This window comes from Canis lupus, chromosome 3 (genome assembly GCF_003254725.2).
Source record: "Canis lupus dingo isolate Sandy chromosome 3, ASM325472v2, whole genome shotgun sequence".
In the NCBI taxonomy this organism is placed as follows: Eukaryota; Metazoa; Chordata; class Mammalia; order Carnivora; family Canidae; genus Canis; species Canis lupus.
In genome coordinates, this window is record NC_064245.1 from 15586709 (window position 1) to 15600889 (window position 14181).

Genomic DNA, 14181 nt, shown 5'->3' on the forward strand with positions numbered 1-14181 from the left:
TTACTTACTATTTGGCTTGTACCGTTCACAAAGCTAACATTTTTTTAAGGTGTTTGTTTTTAGTATCTAAAATACCCTTAGCTACAAGGGAATTTGAATCCATTGTTATCATTTTATAAAATACCTATTAGTAATACTGTAAACAAATGTGTTTTCCAAAAGGAGTCTGATGACGTTGCATTGTTCCCAAGTCCCTGTATAGGTCCTTGATGTATTTATTACATGTAATCCAGAAATACCCTGTTTACATATATTTTATAGCTTTTCCTTCTTTAAAACCTGTAACTCCTTTGAGAGAATTTGGATGACAAAAATATGTTTAATTGCATTATCAAGGCTAATATGTTCAATTTTTCCACATGTTTCTCTGGATTATCTGGAGTCTCGATCCAAACACGTGTGTGTCTCCTGTTACACCATAGTTTATAACTGTAAACTGACAGGTTCCTATGATCCTGATTAAGAAAGATTACTATTACAGAAAGTCTAAAAATTTCTCAAAAACTTTCCCCATGCCTCTAAAGGGAAAAATGCCTTTAAATAAATGTGAGACATTCTCATCTTTGAAATATGGGTGGCAAAAAAAAAAAAAAAAAGGATAATGGTGGTTATTTTATGATTACTTATTAGGGGCTGTAATAATATAAAATAAAAGACTCCAGGAGGTACTCCCTTTCAAAAATTGAATACTTTCCTTCCTTCCTTCCTTGTATAGAGTGACTGAGTGGGAGTCTCTTGAATTGTTCGTCTTCCTTTTATCTAATATTCTATTAATCTCCAAAAAGATCAGTTTGAGTCTGGGAAAGGGTTTTTAATCAACACTTCACAGAGCTTAAAGCTACCCTACCTAAAGCGTCAGCTTTGTTAGGCGGTTTTAGATTTAAAGCATTGCAACTGTCATGCACTGTACTAAAAGTAAAGAATGTACACCAAGTGGAAGATGTTGAAAAGAGGGAAATAGCACAAAGTCGATTAACGGAGATTCGAGAATAGAAGTAGCCATCAAAGCATTCCAACGTTTATCTCGAAATCTATGTAGAGTTAAAAAAAAAAAAAGCAACAATGATAGTTTTAAACCTCACACTTAGGAGGGATGAATGTTGATTTAATTGATTCATTTGGATCAATGTTTTTAAAGTTTCACACCACTGATCTTTCATGTAGTGATGTCTTTAGCAGTCAGTGGTCTGACATGAGCCTTCTCAGATTTCATCAGTGGGACTCTCCATGACATCTAAAATTATGCAACAGCCTGTGCAGTGGTAACTTTGGAATTGGGAGACCTCGATGCCAAAGAGCATGGTTAGATTGAAGAACTCTTGTTAATTCTTAGCACAAAGGTTTTAGAGAGTGGTAATTGTAAATGAACCATAAAGGTTAAAGTCACCAAATATTATATATAGTGGGCTTTAATTGCTAGATAGGAGAAAGTCATCCTGAAAGTTTGACCATTAACTGGATACCATGCAGAGACCAGTTATTTTCCTTCTAATGTAAAAAAAAAAAAAAACTTGAAATTTGACTTAATCCATGAGGCCTTCCAGGCAACTTTTCCCAGCCCTTTGCCCTGAGATTTGTGAAAAACATTTCACTATATTCTTCGTATTGTTGGGTTGAGTTCTACTTGAAACAGACATGAAACATGTTTCTAGAAAGAAATCTAGGGAGGCCCTGCATTTTTCTTTCTAGATCATTCAGCTTTTCTTTCTTGGCTATTCCATAGGGTAATATGGGAGACTGTCATAGGTAAAATAATGTTGAACTGTACTTTGTAACCAGCCTGCAGTACCAATACAAAGAATCTGAAGTGAAAAGACAACCAACACCCCAAGAATGATATGTCTCTTTTTAAAGTTTACAATTTGAATAATGAACTTGGATAGAAACTTGGCAGGAAAACAAACCATGGCACCATCACATCACCAACCATTTTCACTTTTCTGTCCAATTTCAGAGTGCATGTGTTTGTGAGTATTTCACTAGATCAGTGACAGCTCTTTATTTGCATAATTATATGCTCTGGTCTGAAGAGAAAACTAACCCCCAAATTTCATGGGTCACCAAACTGCAACAATCAATGTTTTATCACGTATGCTAAGCAAAATCTAAGAAGCTATATGAAGTTTCTTGGGGAGTTTTTACTCCTCAGAAAATTAAAGAGTTTTCCTCTTCTGAATAGATTCAAAATCTTTCCAAGTTCTTTGTAACTGAATTCTGTTTGAAGGCAAAACTAGAGATTAACATGTAGATCTGGATCTTAGACTCACTAGCATTACTTCAAAGTGGCTTAAGAAGAGCAGCATTTTTGGAACACTAAACTTTTAAATTCTAAGTACTGCCCATGCTATAAGGAAAAAAATTATTGGTCTCATTATGATTAGTCAAAATGAAGCCTGAATTAACTACAATTGACTATAAAGTTGATTTCCTTCTTTGAGATAACTCAGGGTTTTTTTTAAAGACCTAATAGAAAAATATGTATATATGCATATGTGTGTACACACATGTACATGTACATACCCATCCATGGGGCATCCATATGCCCATCCCACCAGAAATAAACAATATATACAGCATGTGTATGTCTTTGCAGTGCCTGTGACATAGTGGGTACTCCATATATGTTGGTCATGAGGATTGTCTGTAAACTTATTTTCTTCTAAGTAAATTTTCATGTTCAAATTCTTCAAGGCACTGTCATAAATATTTTAAATGCCTCAAGTTCATTTGCATCTGTAAATTCTGTTTGTATATAATGTGCATGTGTGTGTAAGGTGGCTCTATTTCATTAAAGAAAAATTGATTTAAACTCTTGGTGTCTAGTTTGTAGGCAATCTGCCAGACTTGAAATACAATAGAGCATACAGACACATGCAGAGAGTGACTGTTTGTTATGGAGTTATTAAAATCCTGGAAAATATGTCTTTACCTAGGCACTTAAGGGATATACTAGGTGCATTATTTAATTCTACTGCAAAAGGACATAGGCATGAATCTCACTTGAAAACCTATAATGCATTACCCTTATATTTGAAGTGACCTGTTTGTAATGATATATTAACAGTTTCATTATTAGGCAATTCAACTGCCATCACGAAAAATGTTAAGGGGGAAAAAAGAGACGTCCAGGGAAAAAGTTTAAGGATTGCATAGTTTTGAAGTATTTTATTCTATGAGAGATCTTTAGGTCAGGCATTAGAAATTTTCTAAAATATTCGTATTTTTTCAAGTGGGAAACTAACTTCTCCCAAGTTTTTACTCAGAGTTGAATTACAAATGAAAAAATTTTCTTTCTCTTTTAGTCTGAAAAACTTAAACATCTGCTTATCAGAAACGCCATCCACAATCACCCCATCTCACCTTCTCACTGCCTTACCAAAGTGTTCACCTAGTTATACTGCTGCACCACCCCCATCATCTACCTCCCCAGAAATTGCTGTTTGGACTGAAGGTCTCGGATTCCTCTAGGTGAAAAATTCCTCAGAATTGAATCTGTAAAGACAAATAAATAAAGTTTAGCATTTTTATCAAACAAAATGAGTTGGTAGGCAAATGAGTTAACGCTGCTGTCTAAGCAGTAAAGACTGAAGGGGGAAAAAGCAAGCGTAGAACCCTCCTAGATTACTGTTTAAAGATCTGTAGGTTGAAGACCTATATGTCTGTGAGTTAGATTAATTTGAATTTTCTTTTTTTAAGGTATAAACTCTTAAAAGGGAAATAAAAGACAATACCATATACCTAATTACTTTTTCCCCCTCTTTTTGACCTTTGTAGGAACCTTGCTGTGTAGGAGTTTCAGATAGGGCTCTCAGTTTTCTACTCTGCCTGGGACACAGAAAAATCTGTTATTTCCCACTGAATTCCACACATGAAGGGATTGACTCTGTAGCTGAAAGGCCTAGGCTATTTCTTTTTATCATTTTCATTCATTTTTGCTGAAGTACCACCTACTCCCACTGTGACTGAACAGGGTATTTCTGATCCAGTTCATGTACCACCAAAAAATTTTCCAAAGGTTTATTTTCTTCTTTGTTTTTTTTTAACCTTAATTAAATAAATGGCTCTTTTTCCAATAAATGTTCACACCTTCTCTACCTACTTAGATCATCAGGATTTACCAACTGAAGAAATATTGATAGTTTATTGTGGTGGTTTTGTTTTTTGGTTTTTAGTTGGTTTGTTGTTGTTTTCTTTTCTTTTCCTTTGCCTCAGTAAATTACTTAATATCATCCCCTGGAATAACCAGCTCTAAAACCAGCTCTAAAAATAACCCGAGCACAGAGTGTCATGATTTGGCTTTCATACAGTTTTGAAAGAAAAACCATTAAAATTGCATTGATCTCACAAATATTGATCTAGTGCCTGATATCAAATATCAAATGAGATGCTGTCAGTTGCTGCTGATCATTGTGTCAGATGTTTGAATTTTTGTCCTTTTCCTTCTTCATTGTCACATGGATTCAAGTTGCCGAGGCTAAGTAAGATTTTCATGATCAACACAATTCAGATAAATTTTTTTCCTCCTTTTCATATTTCTGGTTTAACCAAGCATAGGTAATAATTTACCTGAAATTTTGTTACATAATTTCATATATGTATTTATAGATAGACCCTTTAGAAAAACGTGTTTTATACAAGTGTATAATAGTTTATATATTTAAAGTCGTGTGTGTGTGTGTGTGTGTGTGTGTTTTACAAAAGTGTGATTGACCTACTAGGTAGGTTATGTTTCCATTTAGTTCTTTATACCCATTTTGAAATAATTTCTATCTGCATCCTCCTTTCTTCCTGGTTATCTGTCTTTTAAGAGACCAAATTTCTTTTAAGAGCATGCAGTTGTTAGAGTGCCATTTTAGAACTTAGAATGAAAGCTTAGCCATTTCAAATTTACACACACACACACACACACACACGCACGCTACAATAGGTAAGTCGCTCTTGTTATTCTTGCTGACAAAAATATAACTGCAGCATTTGGCCAGCGTAGAGTTAGGAGAATTATTTAAGTGAAATTGGATCTATATAGTTTTAATACTTTCTCAATAAATCCATGTTATCTAACAGGCTAAGTCATGCTCTGCTTCTATATCCTATCAAATCTGGAAATAGCCTAAGTGCCTTTGGATACGTGTGAAGTCTCAAGTCACCCTTTTTCTTCCCGCCTGCCTCTTTACTTTGTACAGAAAAAAAAAAATGATGATTACATTACTTTGAAATATGGAACATTTTAAGGGGAAACCATCCCGTAATGACCAGCTAACGGGGCTGTCTGACTAAACAGTACAGACTGGGAGGTAGAGCAGAGCACTCCTAGAGTACTGTTTAAATTATACAGCCTCGTGCGTATTTTTCACATTCGCGGGAATTAAAAAAAAAAAAGAAAGAAAAGAAAAAAAATCCCCTGCCGCAGGAGTGGCTGGACTGTCTTTCCCCTTTTTACACCTGATCTTAGTTTGGGTCCCGCGAAGGGCAGCGCCTCGTGCCCAGCACCATGGACAGCGCCCGGCGCCCCCTCCCCGCTCCCCTCCGCCAGAACCCCGAAGTCGCGGCCCTCGCCGGACTCCTCGCCCCGACCACTCCCTCGCCGTAGGGAACTGGCTCTTGAAACCTTAGCATCTGAGCCCAAAGCGACAATGAGTTTAAAAAGTACACACTTTGTGGGTGGAGAATCCCGCTTGCTCCACGCCCGTGCTAATCAGTGAGCGTGCCCCGGAGTTGACACACCAGTCCCCCTGCTCCCCGAATTTGCATCTACTTTAGGATGAAAGCAGCGCCACTCTCAGCCCTTTGGGTGGTGCAGGGTCATCTCACCCCCCACGACCATTCCCTGCCTCGCTGCACCACCTCCCTTCCAGGCTCCAGGTGAAGAGCAGCTGCCGCAGGAGCACCTTCTCCCCGGGCTGGTGATCTGTGCTCCAGGAGGCGCACACGCAGCCCCCGGGGCCCCCGGTCCCCGCGGCTCAGCCGGGGCTGCTGCTGCCGGGTGGGGGGTGGGGGGGCGCCCAGGTCCCGGGCGACCGCCGTGGGGGGGTGGTGCACGGGGCGCCCGCCCGGGGCGCGCTAAGGAGCCTGACAGCAACGTGCCTGACTCCCTCCCGGCCCCTACCGCTTCCCCCACTTGCAGACCTCACCTCCTACAGCTCCCAAGGTCCGCGTGTCTTCCTGTTTGGATTTTTATTTATTTATTAATTTTTTTTTTTTTTTTTTTTTTTTTTTTTTTTTTTTTTTTTTTTTTTTTACTGTCGCGTTAAAGTACAAGAACTGGAGATCATTGCCTTGTGGCGTCTTTCTCACTGCACCGTCTCCCTAGCAACCCTGAAGTCACCACTCCTAAGACAAAACTATAGTTTCCAAAGCTTTCAAATTGCACCTTGTTTGACTGAAACTCTCGCCTCACTTGTTGGGCTTTGAGTAAGATCCCTCCTCTCCCCCCTGGAACCCCAATCTTGTCATCTACTCCCTTGAACCGACTTTGAGGACAAAAACAATAAGGTTAGAGCAGGTGAGTCGGTCAGAAGCAAACTGGTACTAAATATTGATTGTGCCAATATACTTTCCAAACTAACTTCTTCCATAACTTTCCCAGAAAGGGCCAACAAAGAGAATTAAGGAGAGAACCCTTGTATTTTAAGTATTTCTTTTCCTCCTGTAAAATAGCCTCGATAAACCGCTTTCAAAATTGCTTTTGTAGAGTATCACGGGTTACCATGCATCTCAGGATAAAATTATTCTCTACTTGGCATGCCATTGCAGTGAAAAATTTCCTTGAATTCCTCACTACAGTAGCAATTTAGCTTCAAAACACTCTATTTTTCTATCCCTTAAAATATACAAACATTTTATTAAATATTTCACAGATTAACCATTTAGAGTGTTTTCTCACACACTGCTGCTTTCACAAAGTTTCCTCCCCCTCCCCTTTTTTAGTGTGCAGAATCACTGCTGAGTTCTCTCCAAAGAGAATTTTCCTTCATAGTTTGGTCATTCTTGCGGTCTCAAGAGTCGTTTTGCCCAAATACTCAGATAAGTCTCTGCTCCTAGAGAAACTCGGCCATGCTGAGAGCTATTTAAACTACTGATGCCACCCTGCTACGAAAACTGGGGAGAACGTGGGTGGACGGACGAAGTTTGCAGCTGAAGTGTGCAGGGTAGCAAAGGGACCTGTTGAATAGTAGTGACCCGGAGACTCGCAGATTCCAGATCTGAACCCTCAGCTGAAATAATCTCCATAATGTTTGCATGTCTTTGGCTGGTATATTTTGGGGGAGCTTACATCTTCGGATAAATGAAATATTTCATTCTCACCTTCCTAAGGTTCAGGAGCAAGAAAAGAGAATCAGGTGCAGGGAAGGACATGGGGTTTTCCTTTGTTGGTGCGGGGAAGTTGTGGAGATTTGGGGTGCAATATGTAACACTGAAACTCCTGGGTGCCTACCATTTGTTCTCACAATCTGGGTTTTGGGGAGTTTCTTTCCTTCACTGGGTATTTCCCTTATGACTTGGAGGATGGGATAACTAAGATCTCTATCAGGTATTTATTACTATATATATATATATATATATATATATATATATATATATATATATTCTTGACACAGCTTCAGAATGACTTTTATGGGTTATTCTAAGTAAATTAGAAACCCTCATACCTGGGTGGATATTTCAGTACCTCATTGCCAGAGAAAAATGTAGAGAAAAAAAAAAAGCATAAGAAGATCATTTTAAAAAGAAAGAAAGAAATAAAAACCACTGTGATTAGGTCCCCCTGAAAGGAGCTTCTTCAACGATGTTTGCTAACCACCTGTATGTGTTCGAAAAAACTTTATTTTACAGCACAGATAGCCATCCCCCCACTTTCACCCAAGCTTTTCCCTTAATTCCAATCCTACTCTTCTGTAGGATTGCTGCTGTCCGGTCCATTTTTTCCCTTTCAAAATCTTGTAAAATAAGTTTTCTTGTCTCCTGTCCATTTGTCAATGTCAAATATACACTGCCTATTTAGTTACAGAAAAGTGTGTATTTCATATGTTATAAAAGAACAGCCTTCTTTATTTGGTTTCTTGGAAATCAATAATCTCTTAAACACTTGCCAAGATCCCTTGGGGAAGGGAGAAATGTAAACAATAACTACCAAACTTCAACATGACAATATCGCTTAAAATCTGCAGGATGATCATTTGAATGCGGGGAGGTAGTGGAGACTGACTTCGGACTCCCGCGATTACACAGGAAGGTACCCGAGGTGCCTGATGCCCTCTCCATCCTCTGCAACTTACCCAAGGAACTGGATACCTTAAAGAGTCGGGAGGTAGTTCTAAATTTTCTTACAAGACAGCTGAGTAGCCAGACTGGTCCTCAAATAATTTAGCCAGGAGGCGACTGGATGACCACAGGGAGGTTGCAAAAGGCAGTTCCCCCCAGTAAGAGAAACACCATGATTTAGTCTTTCCTGACATAATTAAGGGCTTTGATAACACTCCTTTATTTTGTCTCAGGCAGTGAAAAAAAAAAATCACCTACTCCTCTGGCGAATGAAACTTTCAAGAAACTTGAAAATAAATCGAGTTTAATTTCTGCTTTTTAAAGTGAGTTATGTATGCGAGGAAATGGAGCACGAAAACAGCTGAGCTCCACGTTAGCTCTCCAGCATTTTAGCATTAGAAGGAAGACTACACCTCGTTTTCAACTTAGCCAACTTTTGAAATTACAGGTGTCCCCCGTAGATAATACCTGATTGGATTAAATTCCCAGGAGCTTCTAAATTAAGCTCTCAAGAAGATAAGAAAGTCTATGAAATCTCTTGAGGAAACAGTTAGGAGGGATTTATAAGCGTTTGAGGATCCGGTGATCCACTGGAAGCACAACTCACTCAAATTTGAATTTTCATGATCAACTTTCAACCCTGAGAAACAAGAGCCATTTGCTTAACTTAATCTGGAACATATGTTTGCAGCAGTAGCAGGTTTTTGGTGTGTGGCTGGGGCTGATCAAGTTGTAAATTTTCCGCTTTAGGTTTTCAGCGCCTGCTAGTTTCAGCCTAACACCTAGAGAGAGACTTTGCGGGGTTCTTCACCAAAGCAGCCAAGGTTTGATAAAAGGTTTCCAAACCACACAGCTCTGAGTGTTATTGATTTTCCCAAAGGTGGAACATTTCCCTACAAGTTAGTTCTCTAAATCCTAAAAGCAAGTAACAAGTTAAATTCTCTTTTGTTAAAGTGTTTGCAAGATGTCTGTATAGAGGTTGGGGTTTGGGTTGTTTTTTTTTTTTTTTTTTTTTTTTCTCCTTCCATCTCCCTTCCTCACCTGCATCCTCATCTTTAAGGGACACACAATAGTGTGGGAGCGGTGGGTGCAGAGAAAGTGACATCTTCATTCGACAAAACAATATCCAATTCTTTCTGGCTCATCTTAATTTTGTTCCATCAGAAACTTAGAACTATTGATTTTCTGTCTCTTTGTGCTTCGGCACAAAGGAGTTTTAAAAGGTGTTTTGAATATCTGAGAAGAGTCACTAGTGTTTGAAATAAATATACATTAGGATCCATAAATCACCCTTCCTGTGAAACAAGCTCTGTGTAGGCTTTTAGGACCAATATCAAAACACATCTTCTGTGCGTATGAATTTCAGTATTTGTGTTTTAAACAAATTATGATACTTTTAAATCAATTAATGGTACACCACAAATGATAAATGAGGGCAATAAGTTCCCTAAGATCAGCCTAATTCATCTTGAAATAGGAATGGGTAGTCATGGTGAAGTGGGAGGTGGACCCTGGTGGTAAACCTCAAGGACTGCAAATATCCACCTGGACCTGCTGATTTATCTTCTTCCTGAAAACCTCAATCAGATTACTGGAGGAAAAGTTACTCAAGTGCTTTCTGAAATGCATCACAAAGAGTAATTGAGCCATAAATATGCCCTAAGTTCAGGTGCAGAGTTTCACTGAATTTTAGGATCGCCCCGAGTAGGGTGGGGAGCTGCAACCTGCGCTGCCCGGCTCCGGGCGCGAGGGGTCAGACCCAGGGCGGGGGCAGCGCTGCGAGCCCCGGGCCCCGGGCCGGCTCCCCGATCACCCACGACTAGTTGAGAACAACGGTGCTGAGAAGCCGCTCGAAGTCTGAAGTGGAAGGTCCTGAGACACCGAGCGCCATCTAGCAAGCAAACTTAGAAGCAAAGTGCGCCGAGTCCAGCCCCGAGCGGAGACCAGGGAACCGGGGGGCCAAGAGGGGCCTGGGGGCGCCCGGGTCACCTGAGCGCCCCCCCTGCGGCGCCCACCCCTCGCCCCACCGGCCGGCCCGAGCCGACCTGACTCCGGAGGTGACACGGAGCCCTCTGCCTCCAGCTGAGGCTAAGGGGACAGCTGCTCACGGGGCTGCTTAGGGTCTCTAATTAGGACCAGCGGCCTTGGGGTCCCCCCGCCCCCCCAGGCCCCCCCAGCCGGGGGTCTCCCTGCTGCACCTTCCCTTCCAGCCGCGGACGGAGCAGCGCCTGCAGGGCTCACCTGGAGCTCACCTGGGGCTCACCTGGGGCTCACCTGGGGCTCCCAGGGCCCCCAGGGCCCCCCGCGCCCCGGAAAGCGCGTCGCCAGGCAGGCCCAGCAGGACTTGGGGAGTCGTCCCGAGCTTGCGAGGCTGCCCGGCGCCTCCTGCCAGCCCGGCCGAGCCACCCCTGAGCCGCACAGGACACGGATTTGCTTAACAAGCCACGGAAGGTCATGGAAGCCCAACGCTGCCTCCTAAACATAAACAGCACAAGCTCAGTCCTCTCTGGGCACCGGGGTCCTTTGGCTGAAGAGAAGTCAAAGGTAGCTCGGATGCTGCCAAACGCCTGTTAGTTTGTAGCTTGAGGGGAAAAACAGCACTTTTTCCAGTTTTTTTTTTTTTCTTTTTAGGTTTAAATGATGTTATCCAATTGTATGAATATTCTGCGGACCTGGGCTAGCAGAACAAAGCTCCTGAGATTGTGATGCGAAGAAAGTAAAGAATAAGGAATAAACCTACTGGTTTCTGTATAGGCAAGAACAACATATTTCCCTTGGAAAGCAGTCGATCCGAATTCAAAAGACCAAGAAGTCTCCTCTCAATAATAGGTCTGCTTTCTAAAGTACTTCTGTTGATCCCTTCCAGAATTTTACTTTCAGATTGGGAGTGGAGGGACAGAAATCCAACGCACATATATGCTAGCCTTAAACTATCCTAATTTCCTGCTATTGATGATTGCCTTTGTCATAACTCATTGATTCACACTGTTCTTAGAACACAGAGCCGAGCTTGGGTTTTCTATTGTTCTGGCCCCTGCCCCAACCCCACACATACAATTTTTCCCAGTGAAGTGTTTTGGGGAAAAAAACAAAACAAAACAAAACAAAAAACCACTATCACCACCACCACCAACCAACCACAAAAGAAAGAAAGAAAGAAAGAACCCTTAGAAAATGACTATCACAACATTCCAGTTGAGTTTTAAATGCTACTCCCCCCTCAGGTTTACTTCTCAATGAAAACAGGCATAACAGATATGCAATAACAGATCTCTTTATTTTTCCACTATGCCATATCCTGGGCGAAACAGCCACATTGAGAATAAAGGAACCATTTGATAAGAATATGTTCAATGTGCTCATTAAAATATCTCCACAGGTTAGAGTATTTACAGAAAAAAAAAAAACACACACACACACACACAAAAAAATCATAACCCCTCCTCCAACAAACCTAAGCCAATAAAGAGAGGATCTGAGAGCTTAATCGACAATTTCCAAAACATCTAAGACATTTCCACGAAACCTCCTTGCCTCCTGATGCCTGAAAACATATATGTAAGGCTCTCAGGATGGCAAGTAGATACAGTTCACATGCCTCGTCTTCCTCTAGGAAGTTCAGAGAAGTTCCCAGGCCAGTCTTGCCTCAGCTCACAATAAAAATTTAACTCTTTTTTTTTTTTTTTTTTGGTGTCTTGTTAAATAGCACATTTCTCCCATCAAGGTCTTCTTAAACACTGAACCTTCTCCTAGACAGGGTACCCAGCTGTTTAATTTAACATTGATTTATTGCTTTTAAAAGTAAATTTACACACATGCCAGCAGCGCTCCGTTTTGTTTCCCCAGACTCTGAGATTTATTTTCTACTTAGCGCTTGTCTGACAAAACAATGTCCTTTAACTTTATTACACATCGATGAGGAAATCTGTCTTATTTTTGCTTGGATTTATTGCTGTGTTGCTTGTGGGGACTTTTGTGATCCAGAAAGGCTGAGGTCCAAAAATAAATAGAAAATTAAACAGAGTTGATCACAAAATGATAGTCAAAACCTAGAATATGGCCCAGCGTATACCAACCTGCTGGGGGGTGCGGGGAGCAGGAGGGTGAAGCTCCCTTCGTGAGGACGGTGACTCGGGAAGAAAACAAATTACTTTAATGGGCAGGTAGCATTTGAGAGTGAAGTAGCCAAATCTGAGTTCTGTAAAATCTCCAAGTTCTTGGTTAAAATGTATTTGGAATTATGGGGCAGGGAGGTGCATCTGCAGGACTTCCCACCCAGGGCCGCCTTACCTCCGTGAAGAACTCCCAATTACCACAAGTTCGTGATGACTGAGCCCAAGGGAATTAGGATGGACTTTGAAGCAGCTTTTACGGTACACTTCATCTACATTTGGGTTTTCTTTAGTTCTCATTAAAAGGGCCACTTTCTTCTTTTCATTGATATACTGTCTTTGTGTCCTTCATTTCACACTCTTTTAAAAAGTTCTCTCATCAGATCAAGTGCAAAAAGGAGGGATGACATAATAACCATCATAATCATGATAACAACAACAAACAACTGGTACTGTGGGTTTAAATCTTTTTAAAAAGAAAGTTGTCTTCTCTCTAAGCCATAGCCCTTCAACAATTAAAAACAAAAATAGCCAGGGTTGAGAATGGACATAATAAAAGTGTTTCTAAGATCAAATTACAAATACAGGCAGGCTTTAAAAATCCATGGGTGAGAGAGATGAGTTGTCCTCTCCCAACCTGATTTTTCACAGAGGCATCTAATGATCACCTTAGAGGTGTCCAAAGAAGGGCACTGTCTCTTTTCTGCTAAGAAGCAAAGACCTGACAGGTTTGGGTGCTGGGGCGAGGGAGGAGTTTGGAAGGTAGTCCCTGTCTTTCCCTCACAAACACACCGTCTCTAACCGAAAGACCTCTGCCCGGGAGCCTCACTCCCCTGCTGCCCCACCCCGTCTGGCCTGGGAGCCCCGACCCAGGTCACAACGTTTCAGCAAAATTATTTTTTTCTTCTCCAGCCCCAAAAGAGGCTTGAAAGTTAACAGATCGTTCCTTCTCCTGAAACCCATCAAGACCCGTCTTGCACACGCACTTCCCACCTAAAAACAGAAAGAAAGGGAAGGAAAAGGGAATAGGGAAGAAAAAGAAGGAGGAGGAGGAAAAGAAGGGGAAGGATCTCGGTCTTGAAAAGGGGAGGAGTGGGAGTCACTGCGAAACCTGGAAAATTCTCCTATTCATATCAGGACTTTTTTTTTCTCTCTCTCTCTCTCTTCCTTCCCCCTTCCCTTTCCTTGTTTGCCCTTTGAAAAGGAGTCCTGTCACTCAGAAGGGAGCTGTGTCCTCGGCCTCCCCCTCCGCCGCCCCCGCCCCCCGCGGCCCTGCCCGCGCTCCGCGCCCTCCGAGCGCTTCCCCAGCGAGAGCGGAGGGGACAAGCGGCTCCTCCCGCGCGCGGCCCGTGGCCTGGGGCGGCGGGGCCCCGGCTCTCAGGAAGCCCCCTGCGCCCCGCCCGCCGCCCCCCTGCGCCCCTGCCGGCCCCGCCCCTGCGCCCTGGCCGTCGTCCCCCCCCCCCCCCGCACCCCGACCCTTGCACCCCGGCCGCCCCCCTGCACCCCGGGCGTCGCCCCCCTGCACTCCGACCCTTGCACCCCGGCGCCCCCCCTGCACCCCGGGCGTCGCCCCCCTGCGCCCCGCCCCCTGCACCCCGCCCCCTGCACCCCTGCCGCCCCCCCTGCACTCCGACCCCTGCACCCCGGCCGCCCCCCTTGCACCCCGCCCCCTGAACCCCGGTCGCCCCCTCTGCCCCCAGGCTGCACCTCCCTGCACCCCGGCCCCGCGGAGCCCTTTGTCAGCCCCCCCGCTGCCCACGCGCGGCCGCGAGGCTCCAAGGGGAGCGCGGCTCGGCTCCGGCTCCCC

At 42.9% G+C, this 14181-nt stretch overlaps 1 protein-coding gene across 2 annotated transcripts in view; it reads left to right on the forward strand.

The window, feature by feature from the left end:
- FAM172A (family with sequence similarity 172 member A) overlaps positions 1 to 10958 on the forward strand; it is a 425882-nt gene extending 414924 nt beyond the window's left edge. Inside the window, exon 11 of one of the 2 annotated variants that reach the window (XM_049108239.1) lies at positions 10894 to 10958. In XM_049108239.1, coding sequence (XP_048964196.1) covers positions 10894 to 10943 — 50 coding nt within the window. In that variant the 3' untranslated portion in view covers positions 10944 to 10958. Of the gene's footprint in view, positions 1 to 3302; positions 3323 to 10893 lie in introns of those variants that run through there. The other variant, XM_049108250.1, reaches the window with a different exon arrangement.
- The last annotated feature ends 3223 nt before the right edge of the window (positions 10959 to 14181 follow it).